Source organism: Malurus melanocephalus, unplaced genomic scaffold (genome assembly GCF_030028575.1).
Source record: "Malurus melanocephalus ecotype Western Australia unplaced genomic scaffold, MMel_1.1 scaffold_77, whole genome shotgun sequence".
Lineage (NCBI taxonomy): Eukaryota > Metazoa > Chordata > Aves > Passeriformes > Maluridae > Malurus > Malurus melanocephalus.
This window is the reverse complement of record NW_026623309.1, coordinates 164,102-181,494: the sequence shown is the minus strand read 5'-3', so window position 1 is coordinate 181,494 and position 17,393 is coordinate 164,102. Positions and strand designations below refer to the sequence as shown.

The 17,393-nt window shown below is 42.3% G+C and overlaps 1 protein-coding gene across 1 annotated transcript; it reads right to left on the bottom strand.

The window, feature by feature from the left end:
- Nucleotides 1-341: 341 nt before the first annotated feature.
- Nucleotides 342-17,026, bottom strand: HAPSTR1 (HUWE1 associated protein modifying stress responses). Its single transcript, XM_057367266.1, has 4 exons — nt 16,631-17,026; nt 15,799-15,879; nt 11,485-11,760; nt 342-3,655 (listed from the first exon to the last, which is right to left on the bottom strand). The coding sequence occupies exons 1-4, from the start codon at nt 16,848-16,850 to the stop codon at nt 3,411-3,413; spliced, it is 822 nt and encodes a 273-aa protein (XP_057223249.1). The 5' UTR covers nt 16,851-17,026; the 3' UTR covers nt 342-3,410.
- Between the last annotated feature and the right edge of the window lie 367 nt (nt 17,027-17,393).

The following is a 17,393-nucleotide window of genomic DNA, read 5'->3' as shown; positions in this document are numbered from 1 at the left end:
GCAGAACATCTTGGACAAATGTAGCAGTACACATCAATTTTCTGTACCTTTGTTAGCCAAAAAATGACAAAAGAAAAACCTGTGTGTAAGCTACACCAAACTGCATTCCTCAAGGGAAGTCCTGATCCACACATCCAAAGCAGCCTGTCAGCTCACACTAATCACATTTTGTTTGGGATTACCCATGGACTGTATTATTCAGAAACTTAAAGAACTACAAAGCAGCCTGATTAGTTGTATTTTTTTATTAGGTTTATTATGACTTAGAGTTTCTATTACTCCAGCTGGGTAAACCACATTTGAAAGTAAGTTTAACTGCAGGACTTCAATTTCAGCCAAAATCATTTTTGCATTACTTTATTGTAATATAGATTTAAATTGAACATTTAAAACTTACTTCATTAATAAGCAAGCCAAGCTCAGTAGCTTCAGTGCAGGATGTACTTTATGTAACTGCCGCACATTCAGGTTAGATTGGATGAACATGGAGAAGAGACCGGGCAACTGCACGAGTCAGAGGAGAAAGCAAAAGTAAGCACCATTTTTACCAAACTGAACAGTTCTCAAGTCACTGTTCCTTCCTGAAAATCAACTCACTTCTGGCTCCAGGAGCTACAGTTTGGATAATAGCGCAAAGCTATTTCCAGAACATCAGTTTTCTACACTGGCACAAGAAATAGTCTTCAAAGCAACAGGTACTGGACTTTTTTTTATTTTTTTTTTTAAGAGACAACCTGTTCTCCTGCATTTATCAGGTGAATACATGCATTTTTGATCATTCTGGCAGAGGTCAAAGAGCAAACAACAGTGGGGCTAAATGAAAAACAATCAAAAGTCGCCAAATATTTAAGGTACAAGCAAAAAAAAACATTAATGCAACCAGTTTAATATCAAAGTCTGCTTTCTTTCAAATAAAAATGGCACAAATTAAATAAAAAGCCAGACAAATTTAGTTTTCGATGGTAATAGACGGAATTAATGCTTCAGAGCATTAACAAGATTTATTTCACTGCAAGAAGGACACAAGTAATTTGAATAGGCTCTGTATTTGGGCTAGATGAGCAGCACTGCTACAGTTCAGTCCCTGTGTGCAGAACTGATACCAGTGCAACATCACCTTTACCACATCAGGAGTAAAGTGTGTTAGAAGTTGCAGAGCATAAGCATCTTACTTGTACAAGCCAGTTAACAAATAAACAAGAGCTGAAGATGGTTCTCACACGTCCTATCTGTTCAGGACTCCACCTTTCTCTTAGAACAGAAAAATCCCTCTGCCAACAGTCTAATAAATACTAACAGATATATTCAGATACCATCTTCAAAATCTTTGCTGAAAATGCAGTCTCCAAATGAAAACTAGCTTTATGCAGTATTAATATCTTATATAAACTAAACCTTATGAATTGTAGTTAATAGCAGTAACTGAAATTAATGTATACTGAGTCTTCAAGTGATGTGCAAGTTCAGCTATGTAACACAGGTGGGGGTTGGAGCAGTTCTTACCACTTTGCTCTGGACAGTTCTTACAGCTGCCCATGAACTACAGAGCCTCTCACTACAGTACTGTGCAACTGCTGACATCTTCAAGGACTCTTCGGTGTAAAGAAATGTGATGGAAGCACCACAAGGCAAGGAAATCGTGCTCAAGTACAGAGCCTTGAGTACCTCACACAGCATTGCTGTCTTGCCTTGACTACAGACATCGACGAGAGGGCACCAGGGTAAAAAGGGCAAACCTACAGGGAAATCTGCTTAACAGCGAGGAGAATACAAAAGAGATCTGACTCTACAAGCACTAAGCAAAAGTCTTGAAGAGCTGTGTATTAACATGGAGCTCAAGGTGCCTTAACTTTGCCAGAAACCACAATGTTTAGTATTGGGAATCTAGCATAGCTACATTAAATCCCAGAATCAGCCTATGCTTCCAGTTAAAGCATGCATATCACCTCACTAAATACCCCTTTCCCAACGTGCAGGTTTGGAACTCTTCATTTTCTTACTCTTCCTGTGYTATCCCTTTCTGAGGCAGAGAGTCAGTGGCCCTAAAAGCCAGAGCTCTCCACCAAAGACTTGCTCCCTCTACATATAAAAATAGTCAGGACACTCCGAGACTGACATCTGTCCTTCCCCATTCAGAAACGGATTTGCAGCAGATCAGTCTTGATCTCTAGTTCAGTTTTAGATTATGCTTAAAGTTACGGCAGCCAGAGTTCAATCCTATGAATGTAAGCTAAACACAAAAAGAAAGCCATTTATCCTTTTTAATTCATGCTTACGGCATGTTTATCCAGAGTTTTATAATCAACTTCCAGTTTTAAATTATTTTCTTAGCACTTCACAGAACCTGCATGTCACTCCCTCCTGAAGGGGATGGCATCACACAGAATCTTGTTTAAGTTAGTCCAAGTTTCCACATGTGACCAGAAGTCTTACTTGTTAGAACACACCCCTTTTCCAACTATTCCCCACATTCCCTCTCCTCCCACCCCTCCCCAGCAATGGGCAATTACTTCACAAGAAATGTAAAATAGGATATGGGTGTACACAAAACCTACCCTTCACTAATACTGAACAGAAAAGCCTATTTTCCAATTACAGGACATTTTTCTCTAAATTTAGGTCAGCACTGGTGCAGTCTGCACTGTGTATGATTACCACAAGGATAATACCAATAAGTACATATATTTTCTCAAACTGATTTAAAAGCCTATGAAGTTAATTGGGGAAAAGTTTAATATTGCTACTTCAGAGCACTAGAACACACAAAGTGAATCCAATAAAGATCCTTGTATTGATTCAATATTAAGTATTAATTGCATGACCATCATAGCACCTCTTTACATTATCACACAATCACCAGAATTATCAACTGCTTTTAAAACTAAAAAGGGTACAGTCCAATATTTATAACTTGCACACTGTTACTATACAGAAAATAGGTGCATGGTACAGTGCTGCAAAAATGGAAGCCTGCAGTTTTGACAAAGATGCCAAGTCATGTTGTAGACAATTTCAGTCAAACTGGCAATACTGTTTAAGCAAATACTCAAAGCAGGAAATAAAGGACAAAAAAAAAAAAGAATTCTATAGCCAAATAAACATCTGAAATTTCCTTTCCCTTTAATAATACAAGTAAGGTCACTTTTAGCCTTGGAACAGATACATGTTCGCCTATGATGATCTTGCTAACTACTACACAATATCTGATGTCCTCTGCTAAGAATATAGTTTAAGAAAGCCGCAGTTACAAGAGGCATCTAATGTAATATCTAAAATTTCCTTTATGGCATTTATTGAATTCTTTGTCTTAAACAGTGAATATGGAAAGATGGCCTCATGTTTCCTTTTCAATAGTACTCTGAGGATCAAGTGGCTTTCAAGCAGCATGGTGGGTTTGAAATTTTTGCAGTTTAGATCATTCTGTTGCGTTTATGAGTTGGTGAGTCTGTAATGACATCGCCACACTGGGCTGAGGTACGCTTTCTAGTTCCACCATTGTCCAAGTGGAGTGCCATTTCTTCTGATATGAAAGTGTTCAAATCAACATCATGGAGTCCATTTCTCCTTCGACTAGCATTGGAGCCACTGCTCACGTGAGTAGGCGAGCCTGGGGTACTCGAGCGAACACTTATACTAGCCATTGCACCACTAAGACCTGGGGAGAGAGAGAAAAAGGGCTTCAGTCAGACAGCAAAGAAATTCAGTCCCCACCTGTGCCAGAAAGGATCACACTTAGYCGGATTCCACTGAGATCTTAAAGGCACTTCATCCTACCATTTGTACCATTCCAGTCCACAGCACACACCTTCTCAAYTTTCAGTCCATGTAATAATCCAGTAACTACCAGAACTGCTTTTTRTGATGTTAAAAGTGAGCTTATACAGCAAATTGTAACAGCACAGTGGCAAACATCAGCTCCATAAGCGTGACATRCTATTCAAAACATGGATATACTCAAGAGCAGACCATTGCAATTTAAAGGCTTCACATTGGACCAATAGTTACACAGCCCTGCCAAGGATTTTTCAGTTGAACTGACTTGGTCTTGTTTCAACACCACCACCACGCTCCTTTTCACTCCCTGAAGGAAACTGCATGGTTTCTGCATGGCAGCAGGTCTCAGACAGGTGTACACCACAGCTAGTTTTTAAATACAAGCTTTATTTGATGGCTAGCACTCCTAGCCAACACATTAATATTGTTAAATTCAGAAAGGCACTGAAATAACAAGCAAAGAAAACCACATGACAAATCACCAAAATTTGCTATTGACAGGTCTGCAACAAATCACTACCACAGGTACCCTGCAAGTAATTTGGTTAGTGTTCAGATTAACAGTGTTTGATTCAAACTGAAGTTTATTTCTTGCAGAAACAAGGCCATAAGAAGACAACCATGAACTTCATRCTGATTTAAACACTGCCTTCTGTAACATTACTATTACAAGTGGGACATTCCAAAACATAAGTTTATTAAGGACCGGTACATGACAGCCTAACAATTCAGGCTGCATTTGTAGATAAAGAGGAGCTCAGAGATAAGACAAACATCTTTGCTATAACTTTTTCAAATCTGAATATTAATACGCAAGTACAAAAACATCTGTTGGCCCTAGGAAAAATAAAGAACAGAAGAAGATAGATGTGCATAGTTTTCAAACAGTAAGAACAAGGAAACATTAAACTGTCCATGATGATTCCRCTCTCAGTAACTTTCAAAAGCTTGAGCTCACTTCTCCAGTCTCAAATATTCTACACCTCTGTCCAGCCATCATAAATTGTACRTGTTCTAAGTCACTGAATTCACATCTTCATATACTGTCAAGTAAGCAGCCGAAAATCACTGACTGACAAGTCAAGCCTAATCAAACCTGATCCATTAGCTGCTGGTAAGCCAAATAGGCAATTTCAGAGGCTCTGGGAAGAGGGAGACTGCTAGAGCTACAACATTTGTCACCAGAAACCTTTGGCTGATACACAAGTCAGGCTGGAACAGTCTAACCAATTTCTCTCTATTGAATATTACAGAATGAATATTAAAACCTCAAACTTGTAACAGCACAGGAAATACTTTTACACAGATCTGGCATTATGCARCAACCAATAGATACAGCTACTAATCACTAATGCTTTCTCAGGGGTTTTTTTTATAGCTCTAAGTGCTGTTCAAACAGGGCTCAGAGGCATGGTCTGAACTCTGAGAGGCACCCTGCAGATTTTACCCATAGGAAAATCATCATCTTTCATTCACAAAGGCAGAAGATATTTAAACAGCAGAAAATGTTTTAGTCTAAAGGTCTCAGAAATTAGGTTTGTGATAGCAAACACATAGTCTCAGGATTATAGTCAGGCTTAAATTCAAAACCATTATGAAAAGAATGTCCCATTTATCTACCAAACAAAGTGAAGCAACTACTTGATGACAGATCTATGAGCAAAAAGCCAACTCAGAGACCATAAGCTGGATAAACTACCAACCTGGATGATTTGGGCAGGCAACAAATCACTTCACAATTCAAAGACATCAGTGGTTTAATTTCAACTGACATAACATACATTAGAAAAAAAACATTAATTCATCCTATACATTTAAATTGGAAAAGATCTGACAGCATACAGGTGACATTTTTTCAAAACTAAATTGATTGTAGAGATTCTCCCCATCACTATTCCAAGTAAAACTGCTTTGAACAYGCAAGTTCAGTGTCATTACTTWWACTTAAGAATCAACAATTTACATCACTTATCAGTCATTTACTGTTATACAACTCATACCAAATGAGCAAAGCAGTAACTCAGTTTTATTATGACATCTTTTTACCATGTCTAATGCCCAAATAAGGCGAGAAATATTCTAAATAAACCTCAAAACTGACCTGTCATGTGAAAAGACATTTTTGGCACCACATACAAACTATGTTTTTAAGTGGAGCCTTTTCAAGTAACAAGCATTCTTCAAAATAGCAGATACAGAAGCAAGTTARAAGTTGCAGCTGTAATTTGCTGCAGCATATTCTAAACCAGACTGCCAAAATTCACAAGCAACGCCTAAAGCAGTCACTGACTTCCCAGCATTTAGGTAATACTGAATCACTGYACATTTAAATATACAAACAACTTTCAGGAGATAATTAGAAGTTGAAATCTTCAATCCAACTTGGTGTCTAAGGCAGAAGAATAGATTTGAATTAATTTCTACAGATCAGAATACAAGGATATTGCATCACAGCACGGACTTCGAGCTACAGGTTAATCTTGCACCTCACACAGGTATTTAGTGCTAGTAAGAGTCATGACTGGGTATGCTGACAGACCGAGTGACAACCTGACATCAGTTCCTGGCAGTTAACCAGATTACACAGCACTGCCCATCAATCCAGGAGAGCACAACTGCCAAATGAAACACTGAGCTCACAGTTCAGGACTGGCTAATCCAGCTAACATGGAAGAGTCAAAGCAAACCCGAGGCATACATTCAAATATCAAGATGCCATTTCATGGAAGCAACATCTCTGAGAATAATCTGCAATGCTCAAAAAATCTACTTTTGGTCAACAGGGAAGCTGTAGCAAGGCACAGGCAATCTCAAAAAAAACACTTACTGTAAATTACTCAGAGTTTAAGCTTTCAGTGGACTCGGAGCTCTTCCCAAAGCATTTAAAGCAGCAAATGACACTAGGAAGTGGTAAGATGACATGACTATCAGCAAACACCATTTCCCAGCCTCAAATTTCTACACTGTGATTAACATGGCCTAATCACAGGCACATCRGTTTTGTCTATACAACAGGACAGAGATCCAAACAGCTGCTAAAGTGCTTATTTTTTCCACAGTTTCACAACCACCTCTSAAGTCTCCTACTCCTTTCTGCCAGGGACATCTCCTTTATTATTAGAGGCCCTTAAGAAAGCACCCATGGTTCTTACCCCCTTTTTAACTTGGAAAGGTTTGAAGTGGAGGGCATCTCTCAGATATTTGGCAGTACTTAGTACGTTCTCATTCYTGTCATATCTTTCAGTCATCAACAATATGACATTTCATAGCTAATCATTTTACAGAAAGCTACATTTAAAAGTCTTATATAGTACTATTATATAGTACTATTAGAAAGAGCTGTGACCAACACTATCCATTTTATAATTAAGTACACTAATTAAAACTAATTAAAACTAAAAATATATTAGAATGCTTGGCTGTAAGTATGTTTCATGGATTATGAAATATGTAAGATGTTAAGTCAAAATTAGCAACTTTATCACCACAGGCCTAAGAAACTGTAAATGCTGTTTCATCTGCACTACAACCATCTCCATGTACGACTTATTCAGGTCACTACCACAGCATAATATACTCGGTAGCTACTGCTCAGTATAGTAATAATATTAACGAYTGTTTTCTAGAAGTTTTAATCAGGAAGTATCAAAAGGAACACTGACACTTATCTAAGTGTGACTAAAGCAGGAATTAGTTAATAACCTCAGCTAAATACAAAATGGCATGCAAAGAGATCCTTGTCACTCCTCTATGTCATATTCACCCTTTCATAGTACTGGCTCAAAGAGCAAGTTTTAGCAGCACATACCAATACACAGTTCCATCACAGCTATATATACACACAACCTTTAAATTAAACCAATCTGAACTCTGYTCTCCCATCCCCTCTTTTACCAACTGCTACTTCTCCACTCTATTAAGTGCTCTCGTTTTAAACTGCAGTTTAATATTCTGAGAAGCACACATGAGGGCCTAGTGGAAATTCAAGCTCTTAAGGGGCCACACACTTCTACATGCCAGTGTTCTTCTTACCCCAAAGAGACCAAATCCTATGAATGATACACACAAAGTTTAAGCTAAGGAGACAAAGAACTAATACTCTCTAACTGTACTGTTGCCCTATTTTTTCCCAAATTCACCTATTAATTTTTGAGTAAGAATCTCAAGTCAAATGCATTTCAGCATTACCTTTCCAAGGTTGCTTCTTCCCACTCTTCAAACCACAGCATTTTCTCACATTATGCAGGAAGAATGGTCTGTGAAAAATGGAGCACTTCCCACAGTGAAGGACATGAACTGTGCACAGCCACCAAYAGCACTTGGTATGCCAGCTACAGCMAGTGGCCCAGCACGTGGCAGTGTTTGGGAATCTTGTACTATTAGCTCAGATTGATGTAATTCTGTCACTTGAAACTCATCTCTTACAGAACTGGAAATGTCAATACACATCCAGAGAGTTGGTGAAGAGACATCTATACCTTCCCTAGTTGCAATCACACTGCAGAGACTAATGGAAGTTAAAAACCCAACTCTGTATTTGAGATGTTGGACAAGAAAGGTCTTCTACTACCACATCTTAAAGCACCAAGTATCACACTGAAGTTTCACTAAAGTTTCAGAAAAATGCAYTGGCACTTCAGAGTAAAATAGCATGTATTACCTTGAGATWACTATTCAAGGTTTAAGCTTTTCTTAAAGGCTTGAACTTCTTTTCAAATATTCACAGCTCAAGTTGCCAGCCATGTTCTATTTCAAAGGTTAACCACTAGCACACTAACACTGAAAAGCTGCTATTAAGGGAAAAGATTTTGTTTACCAGAGTTTACTCTCTCAAGAATAAGGTTCCAAAGTCTCATTCTCACTAAGTTACACTAAAGATTTCWGTAACAACTGCAGATCATAGRTGCCATGGAGTTAAAAGGATGATCACATACACCTAAAACATTCTCCTSTTTACTTTTTTGTCATGATAATTCTGTTTTTCGCTACTATAACAAGCTCTTTATTGTTCTGCTTTCAGGACAAGCTTTCTTTTAGTAAAAATACTGATAATCAGTATCACAAGATTAAATTCTGGGTTCGATATCCCTAGCTTTTGTAAAAAAAACTGTTAACCATCTTACAGAGATAAAATATAGGTCAGAAATTACAGGGTTCAAGATAGAAGAGGCAAGGCTAAAAATTTAATGTATTTCTTTTCAGATGAAGCAAGTACAATTTAAAGACTGTACTGCTACCTAAGTGATACTATTCATCAATGTTTTAGTCTACACCCAGAATTGTGTTTGATGTTCCAGGAAATACTGAATTACTAGCTATTTTGTTACCACAGCTTCTGTGAAAATTTTGAGATTATGATGCATTTAGGGGTTACATGAGGRAAAACCAGGCACTTTCCACCATCAAAGGGTAAGACCAGCGAGTTACAATGCCATGGTCTTTAGACATATAGTAGTACCTGTTTCTGAGAAGCCAATACACCAACTCTGCTTCCACTGAGCATTACTTGATGTCATAGACTATTCATACCTATCCCTGCTTCACTAAAAGAGGTCTTGCAGAGAGCAGCAAAGTTTTAGCATTGCTGCTCAAATCTAATTCAACCCATCCACATGATCAATAAAGAAATACTCTATTCCCACCAGGAAGCCAACCAGCACAAAACAGCCCCAAACCTTTACATGCCTTTGAAAACTCCCCTCAAAACCTCGGTGCTGAACACTGGCCTGGACTGCTACTCACCATAATCAGGTTCTCATGTTCCCTCATCACACCTAGAAGCAGCACTGTCAAACAATGTGCCAAGAATGACAATAAGCATTCACCTAATGAGGACAATTTACACACACCTGAAGATACTTGGCAGGTTTCAAAATCAAAACATATTTTTGAGAAGCCCTACAATAAATAGGAAATGAGCTCAGAAGATTGCTTAATCACAACTTCCTTGATGTTAAAGAAAAGAAAGGGGAGAAGCTGAAGGAATGAAGACATTTCAGACAATAACCCAAAAAAAGTTGAAGCCCAGTACAAGCCTAGTCACTAAGGATTAGCACAAAAGCATTTGTGTCAAAGACCAGATTGAAACTGATATCAGRAGAACCTAATCCAGAAGGTGACTGACACGTAATCTTGTCAACCAGCTGAARGGGAAAAGTAGATTTCTAGCCCCTGCAGTGCTACTACAGAGCACAGAACTTCCTCGTAACCCTGCACATTATGAAATATGGGAAACTTCATACTGTATTTACTGTATTGTACAGATTCCCACGCTATAGAGAAGTGATGCCCATAAACCACGTCTGCACAAAGAAGATGCTAGGAAACAACGCATGGACACAAAAAAAGCCCTATTACCGATAAAAATGCCTCTGAGTTTACTCTGAGAGCTCACTGAACTGAAATGAGCTTCCTCTCACCCAAGATTGAGCCTTTACAGTTAAATATAACGCCACAGAATCATCTATAGTTTTAGAAAATATTTTATGAGGGTGCTTATCACAGTGAGAACCAGCTTCTGCAGTTGTTCTCAAGAAATTAACTTTACATTGAGTATGCAATAGTGGCGCACAGAATTCTCTAGCCAGCTTCCAACAGGAGACAGGAAATAGCCAAAAACCGACAAGACTGGCTGGAAGCATGTTTGGTTTAAATGGCAACAGGGTAGCAAGTAAYACCCGACTTAGGCTATCACCTCGATAGTAACAGTGTCTGCCTGGTCTATCTTGAAAAACCACCACAGCACAGTAGAAGCAAAGACTKCATTTTCAGGAGTTCACTCTTCTAACTAACTCATCAATTCTATCCACACTGAGAATACCCAGACAGTAAAAATTTCATTTAGAATGGACTTAYAGATAGCTTAATTTTAACTTTTAGAATGGTCTAGGGTTTGTACCTCAAGGTATCTGCTACCCTTTTGAATTTTAGAAGGCATAAAACCCAGAGGTGAACTGCCTCATCTCACCTCAAGAGCACTTTAAAGCACATTTGTCTGTTGCTTGCTAAGTCATAATCCAATACAGAATAAGCTACTGAATATTCAYATCTGCAAAGAGATACACCACCAACACTGCTGGTGATAGCAAGGAAGGYAATTCAGTATKACACTGGAAGACATGTAAATCTGAAAGTGAACTAGAATGAAATTCTGAACAGGACTCAATTATTTCAACCATGTGCAAGTGAAATACCCTTTCCAAGGTAGTCTAAGTAGAATGCTAAACTGCATTATCCTGTCTAGCCTAACAAAGGTACTAGGAGAGCTAGAGACATAAGCCTCAGACATCAAATTCCCTCCCTAAGCCCCAAAAAATTTGCTAATAGTCAAATCTTAATATTTAACWAGTTGTTAGCATAGCATTACCATTTTCCAAGAATTCTGTTTACTTTAGCATTGGTATGAATGTCAAGTCTCTTCACGCTTCAAAAACACTACCGAGACTTGACTTAACTGCTGAGTTCACAGCTGTGGAATATTACAGACCCAAACTTCATTTTTATTCAATACCTTTTTTTCATTCAAAATACTCAACTATACAACTCTTTAGCAGCCAACACAGGCTTTTATAGATGCAAAAACTCCCTTAAGGAATGGAGAGGATACCTTCAGCTGGAAGAGCGGGTACATGATACATTATGATATGCCAAACATGCTTTAAGAACCCCCACCCAACGTTAACCAAGTAGTATTGAAAAAGTAACTGTTACCATGCAGAGCTATGGCTTCACGGAAGGGTTGCAAATCAGTCTCTACAGATGAGCTAGTTTCTGTTGAAGTAGCTCGGTTAGGGGATACTACAGTCAGTCTTGGGGGAGCTCTAGAATTTCTTGGAGGAGGGACTTTTCCACAAAGGAAGCTGATCAAGTCTTCTCTTCGAATAGTTCTTCTGCGTTTTTTAACCCAGGCTAACACATCCTTATTCCGACGCTGATAGCCAATCTGAATTCCTAAATCAAAGCTTCGCTGGTGGGCATCCACACTTTCTGCAAGAAGACAGAGAAAAGGTCTCTTAGTGTTACAGACACAGCAATGTATAGCAYAGCACAGCACTGATGTGGCTTCCTGTCACCCATGGGAAAGAAGAAGTATCTACATCTTCTACAGCACCAAGGTGCTGCAGTAGCAAAGAGGAGTCCCATTAAACATAAAGAGAGTACTAGCCAAAATGTTCCATCCTCTTCACAAGTCAGACAGTCAACAGCAACTCCAGCACCACTTAAACAGCATTTACTATACTTCAGGTCAACACTACAGCACTGTTTATTTACATTTAAAACACACTTAGAGCTTGCCAGGCTGARGAAGGTACTTAAATCAATGGACAACAAACCTAGACACACTCAAAGTACATCAATACAGCCAGGAAGCCCCAACATAAGAATGGAGTAASTGCTTTTCTTGATTCTGACAGGTGAGGAATTGAAAGTTCTTCTATTTTCAGATTAATTTCAATTGCAGAGGCAATTCATAGACCATACTTTTGAAACTAGTTAGAACACAAGTGCCCCCAATGTCTTTCAATTAGGCAACATACCATTTACAGAGGGGGGCTAAGAAACTTTCCTTCCCCATTTAGGATCCCACTGCAATTTTGGTATACCAAAGCTTTAAACATGCTATTTGCAATAAATCCTACTACAAAACACAATTTCACTCTCTGTTGATGTAACTAGTCACCTGTGCACATCAGTTATAACTGTGCCTCCAAAAGACTTAAATGCCATGTATTAAGTTGCTTTCAAACTTCGGGAAGTGTATTTCTGGCTACCAGTTTGAGTAAGTTTCAACCACAGGAACAGGTGGGACAAATCCTGTTCACTACACAATTATGCTCTTCTTGTTTGTCATAGGTTTGCTATCAGAGCTTTGACAACAGCTATTTCAGTTTCACGGTTTCATGAAAACTACTGTTATGCTGTTCTTGCTCCTTAGAAGACATCAACATACTCACCCCAATTTTCTTTACTTGAATTCCACAGATTTTTTCCAATGTGGCAAAGCTGATTTAAGCAGCATTTTATATTCTTGTTTTATTAATGAAGTCCAAGGCAAAAGCCATTTGCCCAGAACACGAAGGTAGTTCTTTAAAAACAGCTCTCCCAAGATACTGGTTTACAAACAGTGACGTACACATCTCACATAGCTTTCTCACACTCCCAAACCCAAAAGGAACCACTATTTAATGCTATCTTGGACTTATATTCTAAGGCACCACTGCACAGTCCGTAAAAAACAGCACTGAAATCTACACTGCCAAGGAGCAGCACTTCAAACCTAACACAACAGACCAAAACTACCTCAAACTGAGTTAAATCTTGGGGCTTTTGGAATATAAACTAAACAGGTACACAAAGTACACTTAACATGTTACTTTTATCCACTCTAAGAGTATTTTGCCTACACCACTTTGCAATCTAAAGGCTACATCTACAAATGCTAGTTCCGCTGAAAGCAACRGCAACAGGACAGATTATGCCTCTTCCCATTTTATACTCCGCAGCAGCCCAGACCCCAATGCACTGACAGTTAAATCTGCCTAAACATTCTGGAGCCAACTTGGAAACTGAAAATATTCCTTTAATCACTTCCTGAAATACCAGGAGTGTCCTTCTAAAGCTTGGAGGCAGACTTTACGTCAATACCCTTCTTTCTTTGTGTATGCGAATGTTTCTWAAAGTACTAACTGTGAACTAGGTATGAGGTCAAACACTGACTGCTGATGCAGCCCAGAGAAGTTTCAAGCATCATTACCCTGGGAATGATTAGATTTTTATGCCAAGAGCCACAACTACTTTGTTTACAAAGTTAAGCTGGCAAAACCCATGCAGTCAAGCTGCATATATTCTGAAATTTCTAATGGTTATTGTGACTTAGTAAATATTATGGGGTTTTTAGTAAAAACAAAGCAAATTGTAGGTTYAGAAGTCTTATTCTAACACATAACTAAAACTTTCCACAGTGGTCTTAAGTTCTAAATCCTACATTACAAGCCTTGCTTTCAGTTTTTTGGTGCAATCTGAAAGATAAACCAGTGTCTTGAATGCAGCCTCTACCACCAGCACCAGAAATTCAGGACYATCAGTGTGGTGTGATATTAAACTTCTAATCTATATTCAGAAGAAATGCTGACATTCAAGACATCATGGCATTCTCATTATGCACTATTCCTCGGGTTGTTCTTGTTAAAAAGATGATGTCTCAAAAATCCACGCATTTATCAGATCAGAAACTAGCTGACAAGGCAAAAGGCAGTTTGTGGTGTTCAGTTCACCACACCAAGTATTTCTCCAGTGTTTTGACAGAGTCCTCCAAAACAAACACTACTGAGAATGTGAAAAACAGGAGGTTTTTTTAAGAGCCATGTTCATCACTAGGGAAAGCAAGTTCACAGTAAGAGACTTTAAGTTGTCAGATATGACAGCAWTTAGCTGGTCTTATCACATTCTCAGCAACTTTCTACCCACTTGCAATTTAACTGAAAACTGAAAGATAGCCTTTCTGAGTAGCTCAGGTACTTTAACACTTTCAGATCTGTTTGAAGGAAACATTTGTTTCAGGTACTGGTTTTTAAGGCATTATATTATACCTGACTAAAGTCAGCCTCCAACCTAAATTCTTGTTTCCCTGATCACCTACTCTTCAGTTAATCACAGCATTGCCAACAAAATCCAGGGTTCATTTTGCCTAGAGCATAAGTAATCAAACATTKTAACCAGAAATAAACAGCCTAAGTCTTCMTACTAAAGATGCTGTAAGGGAGAGCCATTCCATTTGTAAAGACAGGTTGTAATTATTCCAGACAATTTATTAACACTACCTGCTACCACTGTAGCACCATTCTCAAATGACTAGTGTCCCCAGCCATGTTCTAGTGACCCACTCCCTCAGGCCAGCACCTTCCTGCTCTGAGGTGCTGCCCCTTTACACCATCTGACACATAAACACAACACTGAAGTTCACTTTCTGCAGGAGCAAGTGTCTGGCAGTGAGGGTGCTGCWCCTACATTTCCTCCTTGCTCTGTCCACAACAGAGCTCTGTCCTCCTTGTCTGCCAGCAACCTCATCATTCGATTGCTTAAAGCAAATCCAAAATGGAAAAACTGGAGGCGAATGAAGGAACATACAGGCAGAACTACAGATAATGCTGTACAAACCAAGAAAAATCTACTCAAGGGAAAAAAAAATCAAACTAAAAGCTAGAAAAACGACCCTCTGGAACTTTTAAGTACTTTTCTTCCTTGGAATGGAAGGGAGTAACAATGGGAATTGSATTGTGCCAATTTCAGCTTTCAGTGATATGCATCATTTTAGTACAACCTTCCAAACAAACTAAAAACCACTGAATGATCCTTCTGTAGACAACAATTCCTGTGAACAACCTGAAGAACTGCAGAGCTCAGAAACACCAGTAAACCAGCACTAAAGCAYAGCCACATGCAGAGCACACTCCTATCAAAGTTCTGGCCTTCTTACAGCCATGCTGGACACAGCCATAATGACATTCTAGTGCTTAAAATAAACTGGAAGACTGACTTAAGAAGCCTCCTAGCCACAAGAAGATAAAACTTTCTGTCACATAACATTTATGTGGAATTTTGCAAACACTAAACACAACTTTGCTTCACCACAAAAGCAAAGGCATTATACTGACACCCTAACATCTAGTGCACCATGGAATATACACAATGCAGGAAATKTCGGTACTGTTTAATAAGCTAGTGTACGATTACCTCGAACTCACAAGAAACAGACATACATTAGACATCCTTTTTTAAGGGTCTCAAAGTAAAACAGCTTTAAAGTTTATTAGTCACTGACATGAGGCAACCGAAGATTCAGCTACCGTAAGCTAAAGTGGCCCAGGGAAAACTTGCAAGATTCAGGAAGCAGTCTCGGGTTAGATTTTATCAGGGTGAATAAGAGACATTAACAGGCCCTACTTATGAGTAAGCCGGGGCAGGAGGCAGAGTGGGGCCCGGCGGGGAGGACTGCCAGGGCAGCGCGGGGGGGCAGCCCCTTACCTTTGTAGAGGTTGGTGACCGCAGTGGCGGCGTTCTGGAAGGGGACCCAGAGGGAGAGCCCCGGCTGCTGGCACACCCGGTCTGCAGGGAGGGAAGGACACACGCTGTTTATTTTGGAGTCACCCGCTCCGAACGGCCATGTTAGGTTTCGCCATTTTGTTCCACCTTCCGGAGGCAGCTCCGGATCGGGGCCGAGCGGGGCGGCCGGCAGCGGCCCGGCCGGGGCAGTGGGAGCGGTGCCCCAGCGCGGCGGGGAGCGCCCGGCCGCCCCCGCCCCAGCCCCGCCGCACAATGAGCCCGGCCCCGCTCTTCGCCATTTTGTCGGAGTCTCTTCCCGGGGCTGGGCGTCGGGAGCCGCCGGCAGGGCCGGGCTTCCCGGCTTCCCCCACCCTCCCCAGCACTCGGGGCTCGCCCCCGCCGCCCGGACCCTCCCGGCGCGGCCACCGCCGGAGCCCTCGACACCCCGCGGCCGCGCTCCGGCCCGAGCGCTCCGGCAGCCGGGGGACGGGGTGCGGCCGGGCCGGGCCGGCGCAGGAGCCGCCCCAGAGGCCGAGCCGGGCGCTGTCCGGGCCGCGGCCGCGGCTCCCCCTCCCTCTCGCCATTTTGTTTTCCCGGCCGTCTCTCAGGGCGGCCGCGGGCCGGCAGCCGCTCCTCCCGCCGCCTCGGCCCCTTTGTACCGCTGCGGGCACGTCCCCACCCCGGCGGCTCTGCAGCTGCTCGACGCCCCCACCCCCCACTGCCCGAGCCCCGAATGCACCGCGTTCGGGCTCCACCGGCCTCTCGGCCGCAGCCGCTCCAGCTGTGCCCTCCTCAGGCCCCTGGCTCTGCTTACCCTTGTAGAGCTGCGCCACGGCGGTGGCTGAGTTCTGAAAGAGGTGCCAGAGCTTCTGCTGCTTGTGCTCGGGCTGCGCCGCCGCCTCGTCCTGCAGCTCCGGCGCCAGCGCCTCCTCCTGCTCGGCCTCGGCCAGGCACTGCCGCTCCCACTTGCTGAACCAGTGCTCGGGCCCGTGCTCCTGGATCTCCGCCTCGCCCTCCTCCTTCTTGTCCTCCATCCTCCGCCCGGCTCCGCGTCCCACCGCCGCGTAGACCCGGTCCCAACAGCCGGCCGCGCTCGCTCCGTGCGCCAGGCCGGCTCTACCTCACCCCCATGCCGGGCCCGCCCGTCGCTCCGACGGCCCCAAACACTCCGAGCGCCGGCACCGCCCCGAGCGCACTGAGAGCCCGGCCGAGGCGCCTGGGAACGCGCTGCCGGCCCGCCCCGCCCGCAGCGTCTGATTGGCCATCGCCGCCCCGGCACCGCTGGTCCCTATGGGATTCCCAGCTCTGATTGGTTTGTTTGSCTGTCCGTCAAGCAGGCAGCCCCGTCTGGAGGCGGGGCTAACGCAGGTTTGGTTACGCCGTCACAGCCCCGTGCCGGGGGCGTCGGCGCGGAGCGCGTGCGCAGTGCGCTGCCTCGCGCGGCCCCGGCCCCGCCCCTGGCGTGAGGCGGCTCCGCCCGCGCCCTCCCGACAGCGGCCCCGGGGCCGCCCCGAGCGGCTGAGGCGCTCCCGGCCTCGGGCTGCACTGGCAGCCGCTGCCCGCGGCGGTCCCGGGAG

Coding starts and splice junctions, on each gene's coding strand:
- HAPSTR1 (XM_057367266.1), bottom strand. CDS start 16,850: ATGGAGGACAAGAAGGAGGAGGGCGAGGCGGAGATCCAGGAGCACGGG. Junction 15,880..16,630: donor CGTGGCGCAGCTCTACAAGG/GTAAGCAGAGCC, acceptor CCCTCCCTGCAG/ACCGGGTGTGCCAGCAGCCG. Junction 11,761..15,798: donor GGTCACCAACCTCTACAAAG/GTAAGGGGCTGC, acceptor GTCTTCTTGCAG/AAAGTGTGGATGCCCACCAG.